The 24,114-nt window shown below is 51.4% G+C and overlaps 1 protein-coding gene across 1 annotated transcript in view; it reads left to right on the top strand.

Moving 5' to 3' along the window:
• Window positions 1-3,119: 3,119 nt before the first annotated feature.
• Window positions 3,120-24,114, top strand: part of ahr2 (aryl hydrocarbon receptor 2) — a 64,715-nt gene continuing 43,720 nt past the window's right edge. Inside the window, exons 1-2 of the mRNA XM_056300958.1 lie at window positions 3,120-3,719; window positions 15,375-15,562. Of these exons, the coding sequence (XP_056156933.1) occupies window positions 3,661-3,719; window positions 15,375-15,562 (247 nt within the window). The 5' untranslated portion in view covers window positions 3,120-3,660. The remainder of the gene's footprint in view (window positions 3,720-15,374; window positions 15,563-24,114) is intronic.

Below are 24,114 nucleotides of genomic sequence, written 5' to 3'. Positions count from 1 at the left end.
TTAGCTAATCCAAATTGCTTGACTCTTTGACACACAAACGCACAAAGTAACAGCAAATTGTTGTTAGCAGTTCCCACGCCTGAGTCTGACTCAGCTGCTGCTGCTGCTGCTGCTGCTCTTCAGTCTGGAGCTCGTCTTTGCTGCCCTCCTTCCTCCTCTTTTGGACAATGGAGAGCAAAGGGGAGAGGGGGGGGGGGATAAAAAAAACAAAAACAAATTTGTTTTCAAGGTTAGAGTTTGTGTGCAAGAGCTTGTTTTGAAACAGCTGCGGCTGCTGACACGCTGGATGAAGCAAGACCTTTTGACGGGAACGAAACCGCAGTGGTCTTTCATATCGAAACCGCACGGCCGCACTGGCGGACAGCCCCCGTTCAGAGGTAGGCGAGGCGACCCCGTTTGACCTCCGCTCCCCCGCTGGCTGCAGGGCGCCGGCGCGTGCACCAGGGCCCGGAGACCAGCGGCTCGTCTGTGCAGGTATGAGCACCTGGGCCACGCCGTGTTGCCGGAGAACCAGGATGTTGTGCCGGGCGGAGGCAGAAGTAAATCATTAGAAAGTGTTGGGGCAAAACACCAGAGCAGGGTGCCATGCTGAGTTCATCCTCTGGGTATTTTTAGACCGCTGACGAGATCTTGACGTCTTCCTCCTTGTGAATTTGTGAGTTTTGTCTTCATGAGTTTTTTTTAACAAGCGTGCCTAATTTGTGTGTGTGTGTGTGTGTGTGCTGGAGGAAGGGGCTCTGAGGATTTTGGCTGGAGCTTGGTGGAATGCCACCATGGGAGACAGAACACACACACACACACACACACACACACACACACACACACACACACAGACACACACACACAAACTGAATTAGCCTGTTTCTCTTCCTGCCTTGTTTATTTATTGCATTCAAACATGTGCACATTATAAAGCAAAGATTAGCCAAGACACAAGCAATGTTTGTTTCTGTCTTGTCTGTCTGTCTGTCTGTCTGTCTGTCTGTCTGTCTGTCTGTCTGTCTGTCTGTCTGTCTCTCTGTGTCTGTCTGTCTGTCTGTCTGTGTCTGTCTGTCAGTCTGTCAGTCTGTCAGTCTGTCTGTCTCTCTCTCTGTCTGTCTGTCTGTCTGTCTGTCTGTCTGTCTGTCTCTCTGTCTCTCTGTGTCTGTCTGTCTGTCTGTCTGTCTGTCTGTCTGTCTGTCTGTCCGTCTGTCTCTGTGTGTCTGTGTGTCTGTCTGTCTGTCTGTCTGTCTGTCTGTCTGTCTGTCTGTCTGTCTGTCTGTCTCTCTGTGTCTGTCTGTCTGTCTGTCTGTCTGTCTGTCTGTCTGTCTGTCTGTCTGTCTGTCTGTCTCTCTGTCTCTCTGTGTCTGTCTGTCTGTCTGTCTGTCTGTCTGTCTGTCTGTCTGTCTATCTCTCTGTCTGTCTGTCTGTCTGTCTGTCTGTCTGTCTATCTCTCTGTCTGTCTGTGTCTGTCTGTCTGTCTGTCTGTCTGTCTGTCTGTCTCTCTGTCTCTCTGTCTCTCTGTGTCTGTCTGTCTGTCCGTCTGTCTGTCTGTCTGTCTGTCTGTCTGTCTGTCTGTCTGTCTGTCTGTCTGTCTGTCTGTCTCTGTGTCTGTCTGTCTCTCTGTCTGTCTGTCTGTCTGTCTGTCTCTCTGTCTGTCTTTCTGTCTGTGTCTGTCTGTCTGTCTGTCTGTCTGTCTGTCTGTCTGTCTGTCTGTCTGTCTGTCTGTGTTTCTGTCTGTCTATCTCTCTGTCTGTCTGTCTGTCTGTCTGTCTGTCTATCTCTCTGTCTGTCTGTCTGTCTGTCTGTCTGTCTGTCTGTCTGTCTGTCTGTCTGTCTCTCTGTCTCTCTGTCTCTCTGTCTGTCTCTCTCATTCGCTCACAAACACAGACGTCATAAACGTTCAGCATAAACACTATAGGCTACATCTGACCAGCACAGCTATGTAGTAGCAGTTGTGTAGAAGAGAGTGTAATATATCACGAAAAACATCTGCTTTTTCTTGTAATTAGCCTGTAATATTTCAGCAACAAGTATGAATGAATGAACGATGATTTATTACGAACATGTAAGTAAGCAGAATATAACATACAGATAAGCATTACCAATAACCTGAAGTGATCCACAAATCCACACATCAAACTCAGCAAACAAATCTCCATAGTATGTATGTTTGTTTGTTTGTATGTATGTATGTATGTATGTATGTATGTATGTATGTATGTATGTATGTATGTATGTATGTGTGTGTGTATGCATGTGTGTATGCATGTGTGTATGCATGTATGTATGTATGTATGTGTGTGTATGTATGTGTGCATGTGTGTATGTATGTATGTATGTATGTATGTATGTATGTATGTATGTATGTATGTATGTATGTATGTATGTATGTATGTGTGCATGTGTGTATGTATGTGTGTATACATGTGTGTGTATGTGTGTATGTGTATGCATGTATTATGTATGTATCTGTCGTCTTGTTTCACCCCTTTTATTGTAAAGCGACTTTGAGTATTAGAAAAGCGCTATATAAGATTGATTTATTATTATTATTATTATTATTATTATTATGCATGCATGTCTGTATGTATGCATGCATGCATGCATGCATGCATGCATGTATGTATGTATGTATGTATGTATGTATGTATGTATGTATGTGTATGTACGTATGTATGAATGTATGTATGTGTGTATGCATGCATGTGTGTGTGTATGTATGTATGTATGTATGTATGTATGTATGTATGTATGTATGTATGTATGTATGTATGTATGTATGTATGTATGTGTGCGTGCGTGCGTGCGTGCGTGCGTGCGTGTGTGTGTGTGTGTGTGTATGTATGTATGTATGTATGTATGACCAACGTCCCTATACTCAAACGCTGAACTCGTTTTTAATAAAATATGAAAAATGCAAAAAATGGCGCAATATTTGGACGTTTTTCGAATTACTTTATTACGACGTTTTTTCATACAACTGAATCCCCGTGAATAGCAGTTTTGCACTCAGGATCAATCTTAAAAAATAAAAAAAAAAGGGGGGGGGTGGGGGGAGTTTTGAAAACGAGGGGAACAAGTTGTCAGCAGTGGGCTAAAGCACAGTAAATGTGGCTCTCCGTCCTGTTCGGCGGCTCGCTCGCTCGGCCTCGGTACCACCTTAAATAAGCTTTCTCCCGTTGCGCACGCCGCCCGCGCGCACACGCCGCCCGCGCGACGTACGGCAGCTCCGTCGAATCACAACTGGAATGTATCCGGAGTCGTCGTGACGGACAGGAGGAGTTTGTACATAAAGAGCCGCGAGGCGGTTTGGTTTCTTTCGTCGTTTTCTTTTTTTTTAACTTTTCGTTGAAGTCAATACGGCCGCCGCGTTTCCGCCGCCGGCATGGGGAATAGGAGAACTTAGGAGAACTTTCAGTCGCGTCGCAACGACGTGTGGACACCGAGCTCTCGTCCCGAGGCACACGGCACGGCGGCGTCCCGTCGGCCGACCAAACCGGGATTTGCGGAGGGTTTTTCTTTTTTAACAACCTTCAAAGTTTCCTCTTTGCCCCGTGAACGTTGTGTCTTCGGGGTGCGCGTCGTGCTTCCCGAGTGCGCTTGGACGGCCGAGAGGAGCGAGACCCGACGAAGGACCGAACTCGCCGTCAAGACTTTAAACTCGCTTTCGACTTGACGATGTTGGGGAATGTGGCGCTCTACGCAGCGAAGAAACGGAAGAAGCCGGTCCAGAAAGTGTAAGTTAACCCACACGGTCCCGCTCTGCCGTCTGGTACCGCCCGCTGCGAGGCGTGTGGACTCGCAGCGCATATCGCTAATGGTGACGGACGCCTGTTTATCATCTCAATGGAGCCCATAAGTAGCCCATAAGTAGCCCATAGGTAGCCCATAAGTAGCCCATAGGTAGCCCATAAGTAGCCCATAGGTAGCCCATAAGTAGTCCATAGGCAGCCCATAGGTAGCCCATAGGTAGCCCATAGGTAGCCCATAAGTAGCCCATAGGTAGCCCATAAGTAGCCCATAGGTAGCCCGTACCGTAGGGCCTCTGCGCAGGTCAGCGGTGTAATGTGCCCCCGTGGCGTCCGAAGGCGAGATTGACACTTTCTGTGCGCGAAGGTCCGCGCGCGCCAGCCATTTGTGCCCGTGTTATGTCACCCTGGTGGCGCGAGCCCACGGCAGCCCGATGTCAGGGCTTTGGTTACTAAACCGGTCGGTCTACGTGCGCTTTTTCCCCTTCAAGGTCCCAATTATTAAACCCCGCTCCGTGTCCCCGACGTCAGCGTTTGTTCGTTTCCCCAAAAGCGCGACGGAAAGCCGGGCTTATTTTGCACGTAAAAAGCCCTTTTAAGCGAGTAATGCGGAAGGTAATTTACGACAGCGACTCTCTGGAGCAAGGCGGAGGCGTCATGCGCTCGGGCGCGGGCGGCGGCGAGTTTACTTCTTGCAGCGCGCTTATGCGTTTCCTTTAATAAGAATAAGAATAATTATTATTATTATTATGATTATTATTATGCTTTGGTGGTTCGTAAAACTGCACAGGAAAGACTTTTTAATGCATTTATTACGAACGTTTACGATGCATTTTTTGGGGGGGGGGTTTGGGGGGGTTGTTTGCACCGTACAAGTTTGGCTGTGTGTGTGTGTGTGTGTGGGTGCCTTGCTCAGGAGCACAGGAACACGGCTCGTGCATTAATCATAATCAAGTTGCGGACGAGCGGCGCTCTCACGCGATGATTCGGCGAAGGAGGGGGAGATGGAGGGGGGAGGGGAGGGGGGGCGGGTGGGTGGGGGGGGGTGTAATCGGAGACGATTTCCCCCCCCCCCATTCTTCTTCTCTCCGAGCCAGAACACACTTTTTTTTTTGGGTCTTTTCTTGTTTTTTGTTTTTTTTTTCCACCTCAAATTAACATAGCTCCGTGTCACGCGAAGTTAGGACATAAGTTTGCCGTTACGGTGGAAATCACTCATCTATGAAGGGTTTTTTTTTAGATTATATTCGCAGATATTTGAGGCTCATGTCTTCACCATAGTGTGTGTGTGTGTGTGTTTGTGTGTGTGTGTGTGTGTGTGTGTGAGAGAGAGAGAGAGAGCGCGAGGGGGGGGGGTCTAGAAAGAAAGAGTCGAAGCTGGGGACATTGTTTCACCCTTGCCTGGAAGTGACACGTCACTTTATATTTATCTATATTTGTTCAACAGTGAATCCATAAAAGTACAAGTTTTACAACCACATAAAACACACACACACACACACACACACACACACACACACACACCCACACACACACAGGAGGAACTTAAAACAATTGCGAGTATTGAATTTAAATCGTTGGCCACGGCAATAAAATCTTATGACATGCTAATTAGGTTTAAGTTCATTGAGTTGATTATGGCGCTGTGAAGTTGTGCCTACAGCTACAGCCGCTGTCTGTGCAACTTTATGGCGAACTTGTGACAGTACGTAAACACGGCACAGCCGTGGAGGCCGTCACTTGTCCATGTCCCCCCCCCCCCCCTCCCGTTTGTGACCACACCGTTACCTGCTACTAGCTGGGTCCTCTGCCCGGGACACGGACACTCGCCCCACAAACTAAAGTTGGATTTGTGATGAAACGTCCGGGTGTCTGGGAACATGTGTGATGTGTTGACGCTGACGTACATGTCGCTGTTTCCCTGCAAACTTGCACGTAGCGCCCCCATGTCCCGTTTACTAAACCCCGTCAGGCCGGAACTCCGGAGGACTCTGGAAACAGAAACAAGGGGAACGACACAGCGAGACTGAGGGCCGGCGCACCACCACTTCTCGTTGTGCTCTACGTCAGTGTTTCTCCACCCGGTCCTCGAGGACCCCCCCCCTATCCTGCAGATTTTCTTTGCAACCCTGAATAGGTGCCTGTTTGTAGTTATTCAACCAATCAGCAACGAATCTCAGATTTTGCACACCTTGCATAATTAAGTGCTATGAGATGACTGGTTGAGTAAGTACAAGCAGGGCCACCTGTGCAGGGTTACAATGAAAATCTGCAGGATAGGGGGGGGGGGGGTCCTCGAGGACTGGTTTGGGAAACACTGCTCTACGTGTTGCTGATTTATCTCCCGCCCTGCTTTGTGGCTGTTAAAGAGTCTCGCCTCCTTTGGCCCCTCTGTTGTGCAGCGTGGATGCGGCGGGCGCGCTTGCTGAGATTTCGGAAGCGTGTCCGAGATTCCGCGAGGCTACGGTCACGCGGGCGGGCCCCTCGCGTCGGTGATGCTTTGCAGACCCCCAGACTTGCCCCCGGCCTCGAGGCGCGAGAAAAGATCGCACACGTTTTGTCTCATTGTGTAATGCGGCGTCGCCCTGTGTACTCAAGTGCACTTTGTTCACTTATCAGCTCCTTCACAGGGCGCCAGAGCCACCAGCGAAACCGCAGGAGAGAGAGCGAAAGTGACAGGCAAATACGCTCTCCGGCAGATAACCCGTGAAAGCAGACAGACACCCCGCTAGACAGACAGACAGACACCCCGCTAGACAGACAGACAGACACCCCGCTAGACAGACAGACAGACAGACAGACAGAGAGGCAGAGAGGCAGACAGACAGACAGACAGACAGACAGACAGACAGACAGACAGACAGACAGACAGACAGACAGACAGACAGAGAGGCAGACAGACAGACAGACAGACAGACAGACAGACAGACAGACAGACAGGCAGAGAGGCAGGCAGACAGACAGACAGACAGACAGACAGACAGACAGACAGACAGACAGACAGACAGACAGACAGACAGGCAGAGAGGCAGGCAGACAGACAGACAGAGAGGCAGACAGACAGACAGACAGACAGACAGACAGACAGACAGACAGACAGAGAGGCAGACAGACAGACAGACAGACAGACAGACAGACAGGCAGAGAGGCAGACAGACAGACAGACAGACAGACAGACAGACAGACAGACAGACAGACAGACAGACAGACAGACAGGCAGACAGAGAGGCAGAGACAGAAAGGAAAACATGAAAGTGACAAAGGATTCCCTTCAGGATGGTCCTGCGCTAACCCATGGGTTGCCATGGCAACACACCTCACATGTCAATCGGCAAGGACGGTTTTCAACACCCTGTCTTCGCAAGAGGTGTCCATATTTCACTCCTGGAGTCCATTTTCAGTGCTTGCAGATTGAAAGTGAGAGGACCGAATGTCTTGGTCAGGGCATGTTTGGCCTTGATATAGCACCTTCATTCTGATGGGAGATTAGAGCGTTCACCCCCCGCCCCCCGCCCCCCGCCCCCCACCCCCACACACAAATCCACCCGTATCATAGGACGATGGACATAGACGGGCTGGAGTGAGCACGGGTATGCCTGTCGAATCGTATATTAAAGGACAGAAGGTATGTTATGGCTGCTCTTTCCTCAGAAGGGCTACTTGTAGTTTCTGCGTGACCCCCAACATCTGCCGTTCAGCGATGTGCACAACGGCAACAAGCGTAAACACACAAGACCAGTTCAAATGGAAAGGTACTGGATACACAGCTTGTGTATAAAAAGATGGGAACGGAGGCTGTGAGTCATTTCATTGTTTTAACCAGTACCACTCAGCGACCCCTACTGACATATAGCATACTGGTCATGGTACCTACCGTATTTACGAGGGCTATCGAACTTACGAGTCATATTTTGGTAAATACCAGTCAGACTATGGTATTTACAAGTGACATGTTTACCGGTCATACTGTTGTATTAACTAGTCATAGTATTTACTAGTCATATTAAGATTACCCCACTCTCCCGAGCCGTCCCGGTCTCTGCTCCACCCCTCTGCCGCAGACTACCACATGCCTCCTCCCATACATGTGGAGTCACCAGCCGCTTCCTTTCACCTGACATTGAGGCGTTTCACCGGGGGCACGTAGCGCGTGGGAGGATCCAGCTATTCCCCCCAGTTCCCCCCCACTGAACAGGCACCCCAACCGACCAGAGGAGGCGCTAGTGCAGCAACCAGGGCACATACCCACATCCGACTTCCCACCCGCAGACACGGCCAATTGTGTCTATAGGGACGCCCGACCAAGCCGGAGGTAACGCGAGGATTCGAACCGGGGATCTCCGCGTTGGCAGGTAACGGAATAGATATGAAGGTATTCCCTCGTCATATTACCGTACTCGTGGGTTATACTGTGGTTGGCGAAAGCTGAAATATTACAGCTTGTACCCATAAACTAATGACGACCTTCCCGCAGTTAAGATCAGACTGAAAAATTAATATCACGGTTTCTTCTAGTGGAGGATTTTAATCAGGTTCCTTGACTTCCTTGTGATATCCACATTTACCTCCGTGCAAACATAACACGTAGTACTTTTAGCAGTACTTTTAGCAGTACTGGCACACGGTCAGCGTTGACGCATCTCCTTGGCGTCATGACTCCCGGTGTAACTGAAGACGTTCAAGATGCCGATAAGGCATTTGGATTTTAAAGAAGAGCCCAGGGGGACTCACGATGAGGTCCCTGGACCACAGTGTTAATGTTTAACCCCCCCACACAGGGCCGTGATGTCACATCCACAGCACCCTCCGCCAGCCCAGCAGGGGGCGCTGCACTAGGTGTCCCTCGATGCATTATAACCAAAGGGAGCAGCTATGACTCTTGCCTCTCTTCGTCCCTCGTATGATGAATGATATATATATATGTGCATGAAGACTACGTTAATACAAGTTTCCGGAAGTGCGTTAAAGTCGGCTTTCCCTCATATAATAGACATTAACAGCTGATAGTAACCGTGACGACAGTATCCAGATCATAGCTATGTCTCCATAGACAGTATTGTGCGGCGCTGGCTCACCGTGTGGAGTCGTGCACGGCTATAGTGTTCCTCCTGCGGATTCCTTTCCCAGGAGCGGAGGTGCCCTTATTTGAGGCCGATAACCTCCGCCGTAACTCCCAACAGTCTCTCCACAGAGGAGGAGCGAGCGCCAAAACAGTATCGCGTTTCCTTTGTTTAAAGAGGTGTCGTCGCCCGGTGAGACAAAGTGCCTTTGTGAAGGCAGAGGAGCTCTCGGTGCGGAGAGATCGCCCCTTCTGCCCCAACAGATTCAGTTGATAAAGGGTAGGGAAAAAAAAACAAATAGAAAAAATACTACGCTTCTATTGTTCTTCGGCAGGGAATGTGAGGGGGCGTCGGGGACGGCGGGTAGGAATGCAGGGGAGAGATATCTCGCCGCTCCATCTCGCCCCGCTTTCGGCTCGGCTTGGTTCTGCCTGTTATTAAAAGCAGATGTTTTATGAGAAGGTTATCGGGGTGAATGTCTAGACCGCGCTCCGCTGTTCAGTGCACAGCGCCCCAAGTGTGCACGTTTACTTGCACAAATGCTTACCGTACCTGCAGACACATTTTATGAAGCTTAGGGTTTAGCTGTGAGCACTACAGTAAGAAAACAAGTTTACTTCCTTTATCACAGACACAAGAAAGTACCAGCGAAGAGGTCAAGGGTCAGAGCCAAAGAGCTTGTTCAGCAGCAATCACACATGCATGCACACACACACTCATAGCCAGGAATTCATTTCTTTCGGGGGGGGGGGGTGAAAATTATTTCTATCATCAACGTGCAACAGATTATAGCTCTTCTAAACAAGAGTGACTCGAGTATTTGTTTTATTTTAATACAAATCTAGGACTCACAAATAGGAGACTTGTTAAGGTGAACTTGTTTCTTGATATTTTGGGGTGGGGCGGGGGAGGGGGGTCAACAGGAAATCCAACCCCCTGGCTATGCCAGTGACACACACACCTGCAAACTCGTCCCCTTTTGGTAACAATCACCATTTTTAGTGTCAACCAGGTCGCTCATGTGAACCATGTAGCTCCGGAGAGTTTTTTTAAAAATGGGAGGGGGTGGGGGGGGCGCTGCTGAGTGAGTGAGGAGAGAATGACTGGGATTGTGCATCTTTGCTATGAGATTGTCCTTCCTATCAACCCAGGCTAGCATCAACGTTATTGGATCGTCCGGTCAAGAGTGTAGTTTCAGTAGTTTCTGTGGTGTTTCTATGGGCCAGTGGGAAGTGTAACGGGGGCAGTCCTATGCTATTCTATGCTGGTCAGCCTGCTGCACGCCCGTCACTCTCATCAGTAGCTCTGCGTTGTGTTCTATTTTCGGTGGGGTCCCAGGTGTTGTGGGGGCCCTCAGTTTCTCATCATCATCATCGTCATCATGATCAAAGAAGGAGGGGGGGACACACAGGACTCTATTTGGCCCACCTTGCCATTTATTTTGGTTTCAAACTCTTCGACAAACGTCCAGTCCTCCAGCGGGAGCGGTGTTTCTTACGGACGTGGGGGTCGAAGTTCAACCACTACCCGGACTTCACTCGTGTGCGTTAGAAGGAGAAACCGTCCACGGGACTCCGATGTAAGAAACGATAAACAAGTATTTTATCCCACAGCTTGCAGTATCTTCTTACAGGGATACTCAAAGTTACGTTCTCCTCAACCAGCAAAAAAAACTGTCCTAGGGTAAGAAACACGTGTGGCTCGGCTCGATTGCTGCTTGAGACTCCTCCCACAAAACAAAATGGCCTCTCCCGCGTTCCCTCTTCCGTGTACCCACAAGACCTCTCTCTTAAAGCGACAGTACACGTATATGACGGTCGTTGTAAAACACATAAAAGTAAATAATGACATAAAATAAAATGTAGTAAACACAAATAACAGCACACAGACAGGATTTGGTGATATTTCATACTCAAACACAATAAAATAAAAACATTAATTTTAACCTGGTTACAGAAGGCTGAGCTCATCTGCTACGTGGCGGCGGGACCCTTGGTGAATGGCGTTCCCCCCACCCCCCCCACCCACTTTTCATGAAGACCCACCCCTACACTGCCTCTGATTGGCTAACCCTAACCCAACGGGAGGCAACGAGTACTAGCCAATCAGATGCAGAGTAGGGCAAATCTAGGGGGCAGTCTTCATGAAATGTGGTGGGGGGGGGGAAATAATGCTGGCAGAGTGTCAACCAAAACTTTAGGTAAGCTTCCATCTTCGTAGCGAACGCTAACGTGCATCGTTACCATCGTCATGTCTGGATTTACCGTGTTAGGGAGCTACAGTGGGACACTTTATTTGCTCAGGCGAAAGTGGATTATGCGAGAGCGATTGTCCATGGCATGAGAAAGTTAGCCGTGAGTTAGTTTGATTACCCGCAGCCTGGGCAAATAAAGGGCCGATAACGGAATAGTTACACTGCCTCACAGAACAGTGCAACAACGTAAGTCACGTTGAGTGTTTAAAGCTACCTTCCTGGTATCACATGTAATGTCAGCTAAACTAGCATTAGCTAACTTCATGACGTTTGTCGGCTCGCTTACTGGAAAGTAACTGGTGGAAAGGAACTAAGTACACTTACTCAAGTGCTGTACCTAAATACAAATTTGAGGTACTTGTACTTTACTTGAGTATTTTTATTTTCTGCTAGTTTATACTTCTACTCCACTACATCTCAAAGACAAATATTGTATTTTTTACTGGTAACCTGTAGTTACTAGTTACTTTGCAGATTCAGATTAACAATACAAAATATAATCAATGAATCAGTTATTTTATTATTATATCAGTAAGGCTTTATTGGTCCCTGGGAGAAATTCACAAGCTACCCGGCAGCAAGAAACACACGAATGCCTCAGTACTTACAATTCAATAATAATAATAATAATAATGCATGGTGACGCAGTGGTTAGCGCTGTTGCCTCACAACAAGAAGGTTCTGGGTTCGAGCCCCGGGGTAGTCCAACTTTGGGGATCGTCCTGGGTCGTCCTCTGTGTGGAGTTTGCATGTTCTCCCTGACATGTAGGTCGGGTGAATTAGCCGTACTAAATTGTCCCTGTGTGTGTGTTTGTGTGTGTGTGTGAACCCTGTGTGATGGCCTGGCGGCCTGTCCAGGGTGTCCCCCCGCATGCCGCCCAATGACTGCTGGGATAGGCTCCAGCATCCCCACGACCCTGAGAGCAGGATAAGCGGTCGGATAATGGATAGATGGATATTGTGACCTTTTTCACTACTGTAGAGTTTGCAGGCCTACACACACACACACACACACACGCATACCATGTCACGCTATACTTGTGGGGACCCCTCATTAACTACATTCATTCCTTAGCTCTTAACCCTAACCTTAGCTATCATAACTACATGCCTAACCTTACCCTAACTTTAACCTAATCCAAATTCTAACCTTAACCCTAAACCCGAGTCCTAACCCTAAAATACACCCTTTTCCCCATGCAGACCAATAAAATGTCCCCACAATGTAGGTGGTTTCAGGTTTTTCTACCCTAATGGGGACATTTGGTCCCTATTAGGACAGAAAAACCCTGGTACGCACACACTACAGATTTATTATCCTTGTAATTTTGTGTTGTGTTTAAGTGTCCCATGTGAGGACCTTAACTAGCCAGATTCTCCAGGTATGCCAGCCCTTGGCAAACAAGACCGATTCTCATTAGCGATCAGATGCAGATGCCGATTCAGATTCAGTGCACGCAGACTGACCGAACTTTAGTCGGCCTTTGCTGACCCAGCTGTCGGCGGGCATTTACCGTCTGCCATCTGAATCCTATTTGGACGCGTGCTCTTTGACAAGAAACAAGCCCTCCGTTAGCCGTCACATGGGAGCCAGTCGCAGCGAGACGGGCTTGTAGCTAAAACGCAGCGGGTCCAGACGAGCCGATTCAACCTTTTATGGTTTTTCTTACCTGGACTTTTTTTTTTTTTGGCTCCCCCCCCACCCCTCTTTTTCTCCCTGATTGTGCTTGACCAATTACCCTATTTTCCGAGCCATCCCGGTCTCTGCTCCACCCCCTCTGCAGACCACCACATGTGGAGTCGCCAGCCGCTTCTTTTCACCGGACAGCGAGGAGTTTCGCCAGGGGGGAACGTAGCGCGTGGGAGGGTCACGCTATTCCCCCCCAGTTCCCCCCCGAACAGGTGCCCCAACCAACCAGAGGAGGCGCTAGTGCAGCGACCAGGACACATACCCACATCCGGCTTCCCACCCGCAGACACGGCCAGTTGTGTCTGTAGGGACGCCTGGCCAAGCCGGAGGTAACGCGGGGATTCGAACCAGCGATCCTCGTGTTTGTAGGCAGCGGAATAGACCGCTACTCCACCCAGACCTCACCTGGGTTATTGAGCATGCATAAAGACTCTCAGATGTGTTATTTTGTCAGTGGATTGTATTCATTTGGGTTGTGTAGAGCATCTTGATGATGATGATGATGATGATGATGATGATGGCGGTTTTGGTCGGAATAAAAAACACCGGGCTCCTTTGGCACATTGCAGGAGACCACAGGACTAGAAGTGGATGTTTACTGAACCCTTCAAACTCCCACTGGCTGACAGTAGATGGCTATGATTATACTGGGTGTCTCCCAGTGGGTGACTGTGGTCGTACAGGTGTTGACGGGTGGCGCCGTGTGAACGTGGAGCAGGGCGGTGCTGAGAAACACCAGCGTGGCCTGAAAAACGGGGCTGCGCACGCTGCGGCGAGAGCCGAACTTCACCTTACCCCCGAGAGGCCGACCGCCGTGTTAACAAAAGGCGATGGCAGACTTACATCCGTCCCCCGGGGCCGCTTGAGGGATTACACAACTTCACAACTTTCTTCGGGGGGGCCTGGCTGTGCTGCGAACGTCTGGTTTGAGTTCCAGATGAGAGAGGCTGCCGGCCGGGCCGCCGGTGGAAAGTGTTGCTTTACAGACGCCATTTTCAGAAAGACGGTGTGAGCGCACAACCTAGAAACATGAACGATCATTGTGTGTGTGTGTGTGTGTGTGTGTGTGTGTTTGTTGCACATTTCTAAAGCAAAGCTATTGTTGTGTGAGTCCATATGTTATTCTGTGTTTAAGAGGTAGAAACATGTAAATGTTCACGGTACGAGTGTAAGCTAAATTGTCTTCCATAATGGGTGTGTGTGTGTGTGTGTGTTGTGTACGTGTGTGTGTTGATATCTGTGCTAGAAATGATGAATATAACCCTTCTGTGGGATCCTCAGAGCAGTCGAGTGCTTTTTGTCGCTGCAGATATCACCAAAAAGGTCTGTTGTGGTGCTCTCATGTGACCAAACACCGAGAGGGTTGCAGACAGTTTCGGTGTCAGGGGGTCTCCAGATTACACACACACACACACACACACACACACACACACACACACACACACACACACACACACACAAATATACCAAAGCAACAAGGCTTGGGAAACAGGTGACGTCATGTAAGTGACCTCGTTGCTGTGACAACAGTAGCTGGAGGAGGTTGTTTGTTCTGTGGAGAGCGTCCCCTGGGGGATGAAAGGCCGCCTGGGGCCCCTGTGTTGATGGTACACTTCATTTGCTTTGCTCCGCCGCATGTAGGAGACACCGATGAAGGAGGAATTCTGGGTATCTGGCGTCCCGGGGTGGGGCGTATCCTCTCGCTGGCGCTGTGCAGTTTTTCTCTTTAAAGGTGATGGAGTGAGTATGGCGATGGAGCTTGTATGCACAGTTCAAGGGAGGCGGAGCAGCCGTGCAGGTCGCTCTGCAGACACGCCTCTCACCGGACCACAGTATCTGATAGGGGTCCGGACTTGGAGACCCAGGACGGTTTTCCCGCGGGGGAAAACTGGTCTCTGAAATCCCCGCCGCCTGCAAGCCCCTCGCCACACGTCTGTGGACGTCGCCCATGCCGCCAAATATAAACCCGTATCTGCCCAGGCAGTGAGACAGCGGTTATTACTGGCTGGTATGTTGGTAGGCCTGGAAAGGAAGGCTGCCTCTAGACTGTCATCACAAATATAGCCTACGCTCAAAACAGTTACACACACACACACACACACGTGCACACAAACACATGCAGTCTTATATTACTCACACATACAAATGCATTACAACCTCTGACCCCTGCCAACACCGTTTCTTACTGCCGGGTTGTGTGTCTGTATCTAATGCCACGTTTCCATCAGTGTCGGTGTTTGACAACTCTTCTGTCTCTTCCTCACAAACACACACACACACACACACACACACACACACACACACACACACACACACACACACACACACACACACTCGTTGACGTAAAAATCTCTTTAATAATTACCCAATCTGCCCGAAGTACAAAACGCCACAAATCCTGCAAAACCTCGCTGCTGGTGGACATTACACCCGTGGGCCGGACGTGACGTAGCCGTACGACGGTGCTGGTAGACGGGCACCACCTTACTAGCGGGAACCTCACTCGCTGAAGGTGTTTTAGGAATACGTGTCTTGTTTCCTTTGGATGCTGAAGACGGTGCCCCTCCCTGCCGCCGTACTGTCCTTTCCATCTTAACCCCAATCCTGGTTTTGTTTTTGTTTTTTCGTTTTCTCCACAGGCCGAAGGCCCCGGCTCCCGACGGCACCAAGTCCAACCCGTCCAAACGCCACCGGGACCGGCTGAATAGTGAGCTGGACAAGCTGACCAGCCTGTTGCCCTTCCCGGACGACATCAGGGCCCGGCTGGACAAGCTGTCTGTCCTGCGTTTGAGCGTGGGCTACCTAAAGGTCAAAAGCTTCTTCAATGGTGAGTGTAGCACACACACACACACACACACACACACACACACACACACACACACACACACACACACACACTTGCTGCACACGCACATAGTGGATGCCGGGGGTAACGCTTTGCCGCATGGCGACCCTGTCAGGCTGCTGCAGTGTACTTTAAAGGGAGATTCCGCTGATTTTCAACCTTACTTCCGTTCCTGTATCGTGGCGGCGGCGCCTCTGCTGGGTTACACATCCTCGCCGTCGTTGTGCGTGCGTGGCCGTCGGCCGCTGTGGCGGACCAGCGTACTCGCGCCATCCATTGACGGGAGGACGCCGCGGCTGACTGGCTGGGATGGTCGTTCTCTCGGTCTCCGCTGCCGAGAAAGCCTCACGCAATGCATTCTGGTACGCGGGCGTGGGCGGTGTAGAACGGCTCCCTCGGCAGAACAGCGTCGGTTTCTCCGTCGGAGTGAATTGCACCGGAAGCTGCCACAGTTTTCGGCCGCCAGCGTGTACTGGCCGCGCGGGTTGTCGGTTGCGAAATGCTCCTTTAAGATGGGCTCCGGTTTTTGTGGAGGAGGCTCTGTTTAAATGGCCGGTCACCTCGGAATCAAAGACCTCTCTCTCTCTCTCTCTCTCTCCAGATATGTTTCAGAGTACAAGCGTAGTTATTATCTCCCATGTGTCGCCCCCCCCCCCCCCCCCCCGTGGACTCGTTCATGCCATCTGGCAGTTATTACACGTTCCCACAATTTAGGCGCGTAATAGTAAACGGCCTCTCATGCCGTCGTCGGTTCGAGTGCTGGACGCCAGGTCCGGCAGATGTAGAGTCGCCCAGGACGTCTCGGGCTCGTACCGAGGCGACGCGGACGTTCGGTTGTTTGGATCCGCTGCGCTACAGCGGACGCACGCGCGTCAACAGCGCGGTCAATAAAGCGCCGTCGTGTTGCGTCGCAGACGGACCCCCGACCAAGAAAACGGCTTCAAGACGAGAACGCGAACGTCCTCTGCAAGACAACAGTGCCGTGTAATCGTGGGTGTGGGCCGCCTCGTGCGAGTCCCATTGCCCACCCGAGGGTGGGCAATGGGACTCGCACGAGGCGGCCCACCCCAACCTTGGCGAGGTTCTTAACGTGTTCCCGTTCTGCGGGGGACGTCTCATTGAACCAGTCCTTCGCTCCGAGATCAGAGGGGCTCTTTTGCAACAGGGAGACAGATCGCCGCCCCCCCCCCCCACCGACGTCTTAGTTACAGCATTTATTTATTTATTTTCCCGTCCCCGGTTTTGATTGGACGCAGATGTTTTACGAGCAAGTTATTTTAGGGCGAAGAACCTGCGTGACCCCGGGCTGTGTAGCTCGGCTCACTCGGACCCCCCCCCCCCCCGCCGTGCGTGTCTGCAGGTCCTCTCGCGTTGCGCCGGAGGTGTCGGGGAGGCGTGCGGTTTTCTCCCGCCTAGTGTTTGACGGATATGAGGCTGATCAGGACTGGCGGATATGGGGGGGTAATTGGGTCTTGTTTGTGTCAGTGCGGTGTCGGCGAGCTGGTGAGGAGCTTCCACATTGGCGGGCTGTACCTTTGTTTAAAAAAAAAAAAAAAAAAAAGTACCACTTTATACCGATAGCACCAATTAGCGGTGAGCTAACTACCCGCCAGGGCCGAAGCAGACAGAATAAAAGGGGAACTGCCACTTAGATATGCACACATACACACACACACATGCGCACAAGTAGACGCACACGTGCACAGTAATGCACATGAATACGATATGCATGCTTTACTCGCACACTCCCGCCCCCCCCCCCACCTCCAAACTTACAGACATGATTAGGCAGATAAATGCACACGAGTTGTAAACAACACAAGAAAATGTAAAATACTCAAACAATAGGTTGGTAAATCGCACACCCACACACACACACACACACACACACACACACACACACATACCACACACAGACAGTGTCAAAAGAGAAAAAGACATTTCCATTCCCTCGCCCACTTCCTGTGGAGGCCCCCCACCCCCTCCCGAGGGGCCCCCTTCCTTTTCCTCCTCCGCTGTCATGTGAAGATGGAGTTCACCGCTCCCAGGGAACAGAGCTGCCGCCGCCGCCGCCGCCGCCGCCGCCGCCGCTGCTTGACTGGAAATGAAACGGAGCTGCCCGGCGCAGGGGGCAGCTGGCTGGCCCTCGTGCACAGAGGTGACCCGGGCTTTTTTCGGGAGCTTTGTGCGGCGGCGAGGCAGTGACGGAGCCGGATGTAGCTGAGAAAGCAGCTTCCCCGGCGAGCGCCAGGCGAGACCGTCCCGCCAGCCGCTGATGAGAAACGCTGCAGGGCCCGGTCCCATGCCCGCCGCTCACAAGACCCGCATTGTTCAGCCCATGACCGTCTCTGTGACCCAGACCACGGCTTGCCCCCCTCCCCCCATGTGTCTTCAGACATGCTACTGTTTTCGTCCTCAGGGCTTCTTTCTGTCTTTCTGTCTTTCTTTCTTTCTGCCTGTCTTGTCTTCCACTCCCCCATTTGTTTTTAACCATCTCTTTCACTTTTTCCTTCTCAGCTCCCTCCTCTCCCTCCCCGTATCTTTCTCTGGTCAGTCGATCTGCCCATCTAGCTGTCTGTCTCACAGTCTGTCTGTCTTTCCGTGTGTCTGTCTCACTGCATGTCTGTCTTTCCGTGTGTCTGTCTCACTGCATGTCTGTCTGTCTCACTGCATGTCTGTCTTTCCGTGTGTCTGTCTCACTGCATGTCTGTCTGTCTCACTGCATGTCTGTCCGCCTGTTCAATTGTCTGTCTGTCTCACTGCATGTCTGTCTGTCTCACTGTATGTCTGTCTGTCTGTCTCGCTGCATGTCTGTATGTCTCACTGCATGTCTGTCCGCCTGTTCAATTGTCTGTCTGTCTGACTGCATGTCTGTCTGTCTCACTGCCTGTCTTGAGTGTCTCACTACGTCTGTCTGTCTCACAGCATGTCTATCTTTCCGTCCGTCTGTCTCACTGCATGTTTGTCTTCCTGTCCACTTGTCTGTCTGTCTGTCTGTCTGTCTGTCTGTTTCATGGTATGTCTAGCTGTCTCACTGCATGTCTGTCTGTCTGTATGTCTCACTGCATGTCTGCCTGTCTCACTGCACGTCTGCCTGTCTCACTGCACGTCTGCCTGTCTCACAGCACGTCTGTCTGTCCATCTGCCTGCGTCGTAGCGTGCCGTTCTATCTCTCTGTCTGTCAGCGTGCTGTTCTGCCTTCCAGCGTGTCTGTGTGCTCATCTGCCTGTCTCGTAGCGTTTTTGTGCGACGGTGCGTGTGTGTGTGTGTGTGTCTGTGTGTGTGTCTCTCTTCGTGTGTGGTGTCAGGTGTGGCTGGGTGACCTCTCGCTGACTTCGAGGCTCACCACGTCAAACCACCTTTCCCACTCGCTCAAACCCCAGAGGTAGGGGAAGGGTTGCAGCAGAGTAGAATAGAGTGGCATCGAGGGTTTGCAGCATTAATCCTGCAGGGCAGTGCCGTGTGTGACAGAGGTGTTGTGGGTCAGAGCAGACGTGACATGCCGCCGCACCGTAGACCTGAACAGCCCTCCGCTACAGCCTCTCTGTGTGAAGACGAACCGAGAACACAAACCCCCGCCAGCCACTTCTGTAAAGGCTTTTTTCTGTACTTTCATTTCCTGTTCGCTGCTTGCAGTGAACAATGGCACACATCGCTGCAGTCATTTGACTAGCCTTTAGTTTATGTGAGTCGGCGAGGAGAACCTGCAGGATCTTGTCACCCCAGTTACACAACTTGAGCTCCGGGACCCGGGTTGCAAATACCTGGTTGCGTGTTAAAACGGTGCCGCGCGTTTACCTTTTGGTTTGGTTGAACTTTCTGACGCTCGCAGCGATTCTCGAGTTCTCTCAACAAAAACAACAACAACAACAATAATAATAATAATGAGAAGAAGAAGAAAAAAAAACCGGTGACACGCTGAAAACAGAAAACGAGGCGTGCTCTCACAAAACGAGAGTGAACAGAAAAGTGAATGAGCTCGGTGGGTTTGTGTCAACGTATGCAGATGACTCCAGACTTAAGTAATTCTGTACGGGGGGGAGGGGAGGGGGGAGGGGAGGGGGGGGGTAGAATTACCCAGGAAATCATTTAGGTGCCATCATTTTTCCAGAATGCATCGACTGTTTTGGAAATGATGGACCCCCCCCCCGCCACCCTCCCCACCCCCCACCCCTTGGTATTTTTGTAAGAAGAGGCCCCCGGACCGGAGCGGGCCTGCTGGTGAGAGCAGTGCTCACACAGCCAGTAATTTGTGGTCTTTTAATAGCTTCACTAAACATCCTCCCTCTCCGCTCCGCTCTGCTCTCCATCCTCTGCTGGGCCTCTCGAATGTCTGAGAGCCTCGTGGAACGCCACACACACACACACACACACACACACACACACACACACACACACACACACACACACACACACACACACACACACATCTGTACACTCACTTGTTTTCCCATTTTCTCATAGCAGCAACACACAGAAACAGACACACATATCCATACCCTACACACACACACACACACACACACACACACACACACATCTGTACACTCACTTGTTTTCCCATTTTCTCATAGCAGCAACACACAGAAACAGACACACATATCCATACCCTAGACACACACACACACACACACACACACACACACACACACATATACATATATGTACACATCCTACAGACACACGGCCCCTCCCCCTCCCCTCCTCCATGCAGCTTCCAGATGTTTCTCTAGCTGTGTGGAAGGGAAAAGGGCCTCAGTAAGGAGACCCGGCAAAGGAAAGCCGCTGGAGGCTGCGAACTGGGTCGGCCCCGTTGGACCCAACCCACGCTGGTGGGGAGGGGGGGGGAGGGGTTAGTGGAGACCCCCAGCGTAACCCCTGAGGACTCGACTCATGGCCGGGGGGGGGGGGGGGTCAAACAAAGACGGGCGGGGTCTACAGCCTGCCGGTGGCCCGGTAGACCAGTGCACCCCGTAAAGCACGGCTGCCCTTCCCTGACACGTCGACGAGTCGCGTGAGCAAGACGTGGGAGATTTGGAGGGATTCCCTCTGGGAAGCATTCACCACTGGGAATTACTCTGGAAATGAGACCCAGGGAATTACCAGTGTTTGAAATCGAATTGATTCGGCCTATTTCCTGCGACGGAAGGTTTACCTGGCTCCAGTTGGTCCCCACGTAGAAGTCAGAATGCAGTGTAGCAGCAGAAGCTGAGGCAGGGGAAAAGTCTTCGTTTCTGCAGCGGTGTCACTTGAGTTTGTGTACGGTCACGTTGTACTCGGGTTTACCCGACACAACAGAGAGACGAGGAAGGGTGGGTGGCCGGTAAATAAAAACCGGGATTTCTCCGGTTAAAAGAGTTGTCTTCCACGTACTTGTGATTTTATTCCACCCGTGTTTGATGCGGACACGCGGGGGGAACCCCCCACTAAGACCAGAACTTTTGTCACCGGAACGGCGGTGTCGGTTGACCTCGGTTGGCATCTGACCCCGCCCTCCGTCAACTCCCCCCCCCCCCCCCCCCGTCGTTTGATTGACGGGCTGATGTGAGGCGTTGACGGACAGACACCGGTGTGGGTGCTGTTATGACTGCCATGGGCGTTGGTAGAGCTTAAGATGGGGGGGGGGGGGTGGGGTGGTGGGGGGGGTCATAAAAAAGGTACAAAGAAAATAAGCTCCGTTTGTCTTACGTCGGCGCCGTGTAGTTCGCCGAGACTGTGAAAAACAAGGTTGTGGGAAAATGCGGGGGTGGGGGGGGAGGTGGGGGGGGGGCTCAGCTGCAGCAGCAGCAGCACAAGAGTACATAAGCAGAGCTTCTTCCTTTGTTTCTTACCCATGCAGCTTTTCATTCACACCGTACACAACGCCGCCGCCGTTCACTTCAGCGGGGGGGGAGGAGGAAACCCGCGTCAAGGCGGGAGGCTATGTGGCGTTTACGCGGGAGGGCCGAGGCCGAGCCCAGAGCGCTTTGATCAGGAGGCAGCGGGGTGAGCCTCGTGTGAGCCGCCGGCCCACCGAAACGCCGCTCTTACTCCCTGTTTATGAATGAGATATTTAGATTAGATACCAGATAGGGGGGAGGGGAGGGGAGGGGGGGGAACGGACGGGCGCCACATGTGCAAAAATGTCTTCCTCGACGGCCGAGCGTTGGGCGCAGATGAAGAAGAGTCTCTCGCCGCTGACAGGCCCACCGCCGCCGCACCGAGGCACCGCGGGGGGAAAAAACAAGCATTCGGCGGTTTAATTTAAAATACGAGTGATCCCACCAACGATTCATGGTTTGGCAGGAGTGGTGAACTGGGTGACCGCTGTGAGAAACAGATGCTGGTTTTAATGGTAATGGGAAACACCTGGATGCCTTCTCGGGCGTACAAGCAGATGGGGTCTCGGTGTGCATGTCCAGCGCTCGACTGCGCGCACGCTGCGCTACCGCTCAACCCCGACTCCACCTGCGAGACGACTTGTTGGGGAAAAACCCGAGTCCCGCCCACGTTTTGGTTTTGGTTTTTCCCCCCCCAGCTGTCAGGCGCCGTGTCGAAATTTAGGGGACGAATTGGCCGAGAGACACTTTTTGCTTTTCGTTAAAGCGCGCCAGTTACGCCGTAGCGTGAGACGCCGGTGAAATAGCTCGCGCTAAAGCAGGAAAGGCGCAGTTTTGGTGTTAGAGCCTGGCAACCTAAAAGACTGCCACGTCCGCCGCTGGTGCCGTGGAGTGTTTATTTTTCCATTTTTTTTTATTTATTTATTTTTTTTTAAATTTATTTCTGATTTTCCCCTTTTTTCTCCCAATTTAGTGGCCAATTGATCCCTATTTTAATTCAAACACCCACCCTCGTATTGCATGCGTTCGCCAACTGCATCTCTCCGGCCGGCAGTCTCGAAGGAAAGCGCCTCCCACTTTCGTGACAAGGCGACTCCAGGCCGAACCACTGTTTTTCCGACACACACAGAGACGCATTCACATGACGAACACAAGCCGACTCCGCCCCCCTCCCGAAGACAGCGTTGCCAATGATTGCTGCTTCATCGAGTCCGGCCATAGTCGGCATTTTTTTTTTATTATTTTTTTTTTTATTTTGATCCATCCGTCCATCCATTATCCGAGCCGCTTATCCTGCTCTCAGGGTCGCGGCGAGGATGCTGGAGCCTATCCCGGCAGTCACTGGAGACACCCTGGGCCGGCCACCGGGCCATCACAGAGAGGTCATGCAGGAAAAAACAACAACTTGTATTAATCCCCGTAGGGCTATTCTTCCTCTGCACTGAGCCCACCCTAGCTGTGTAGCTAGCAGCAGTGGGCCGCCGCCGTGCAGCCCCCCCGGGGACCAACTCCGGCTCGTCTCGCCCTGCCTCGGTCAGGGGCACAGACAGGAGTATTAACCCTAACATGCATGTCTTTGTTTGGTGGTGGGAGGAAACCGGAGCACCCCCGGAGAAAACCCACTGCAGACTCCACACAGAGGACGACCTGGGATGACCCCGGGTTTTCGAGCGCAGCACCTTCTTGCTGTGAGGCGACGGCGCTAACCAATGGGCCACCGTGCCACCCGATAGTATAACTTATAATGAAGTGGCCGGTCAGGCTGAGATACATGACAGGCCGGTCGGTGGCAGGTCTGTGTGGTGACTAATGCTCAGCGATGGTGGGAAGGTACAGGCGTTCACCAGATATCCTGAGCTCTTCACCTTCAGAGCTCCGTTTGCAAAGAACTGATCAGTCCAGCTACGACTCGGGTGGGGAAACAAGGCAGTTGTTTAAGAAGCCGTTAAATTAGACGAAACTAAGCTGTTTGTGAGATGTGCTTGGCGGGTTTTCCTGAGCGAGGTGGACCTTGCCAGACCTTTAGCCTAGCATGACCAGTTGGCCCAGTTTGTCCTACGCTGCGTCCTTTGCAAGTGTGACTGTTTCGTGTGTGTGTTGTGATGTTCGGTGTGTCTTTGTGCGCTCTTGCAGCTTTGCAGACAGGCAGCAGTGTGTGTCTAGAAGGTTTGCAATTGATGGAGACGTCCAGGAGGGAGGATCTGACATGGGTCTGGTCAAAGAAGGCCAACACACACACACACACACACACACATGCGCACACACATGTGAATATGCTGTCATGTTTTGGCGTATTAGCAGACACTATTAAAGCCAGACTGTTGAACCCTTGTTCTGCCACCAAGTGCCGTTCTGAAACGTCAGGCTTTCGACAGGACATTACAGCGCTGATGTTTGAATCCAGTTGTGTAAACACAACATCCATTGCGCGTCGTCCGTCTCGGGAGCGAGAGCCCCCCTCTGGTGCTCTCCCTGAGGTTTCTTCCCCCTGTTAAAGGGTTGTTTTCTTTTAGGGAGTCGTCGCTTGTCCGATGCGAGGGTCGAAGGACAGGATGTTGTGGTGCTGTAAAGCCCCTCGAGGCAAAGTTGTAATTTGTGATGTTGGGCTACACAAATAAAACGGACTTGATTTGCCGGTTGGTGGTGTAAAACTAAACCGATACGGAACACGTCGCTTCAGGAGCGAGGGTTTCTGCTTGAAGAGCGGTCAAAAGC

The sequence above is a fragment of the Lampris incognitus genome, chromosome 21, assembly GCF_029633865.1.
Source record: "Lampris incognitus isolate fLamInc1 chromosome 21, fLamInc1.hap2, whole genome shotgun sequence".
Taxonomy (NCBI): domain Eukaryota; kingdom Metazoa; phylum Chordata; class Actinopteri; order Lampriformes; family Lampridae; genus Lampris; species Lampris incognitus.
Note: the sequence above shows the minus strand (reverse complement) of the source record. Positions and strands in the feature narration are given on the sequence as shown.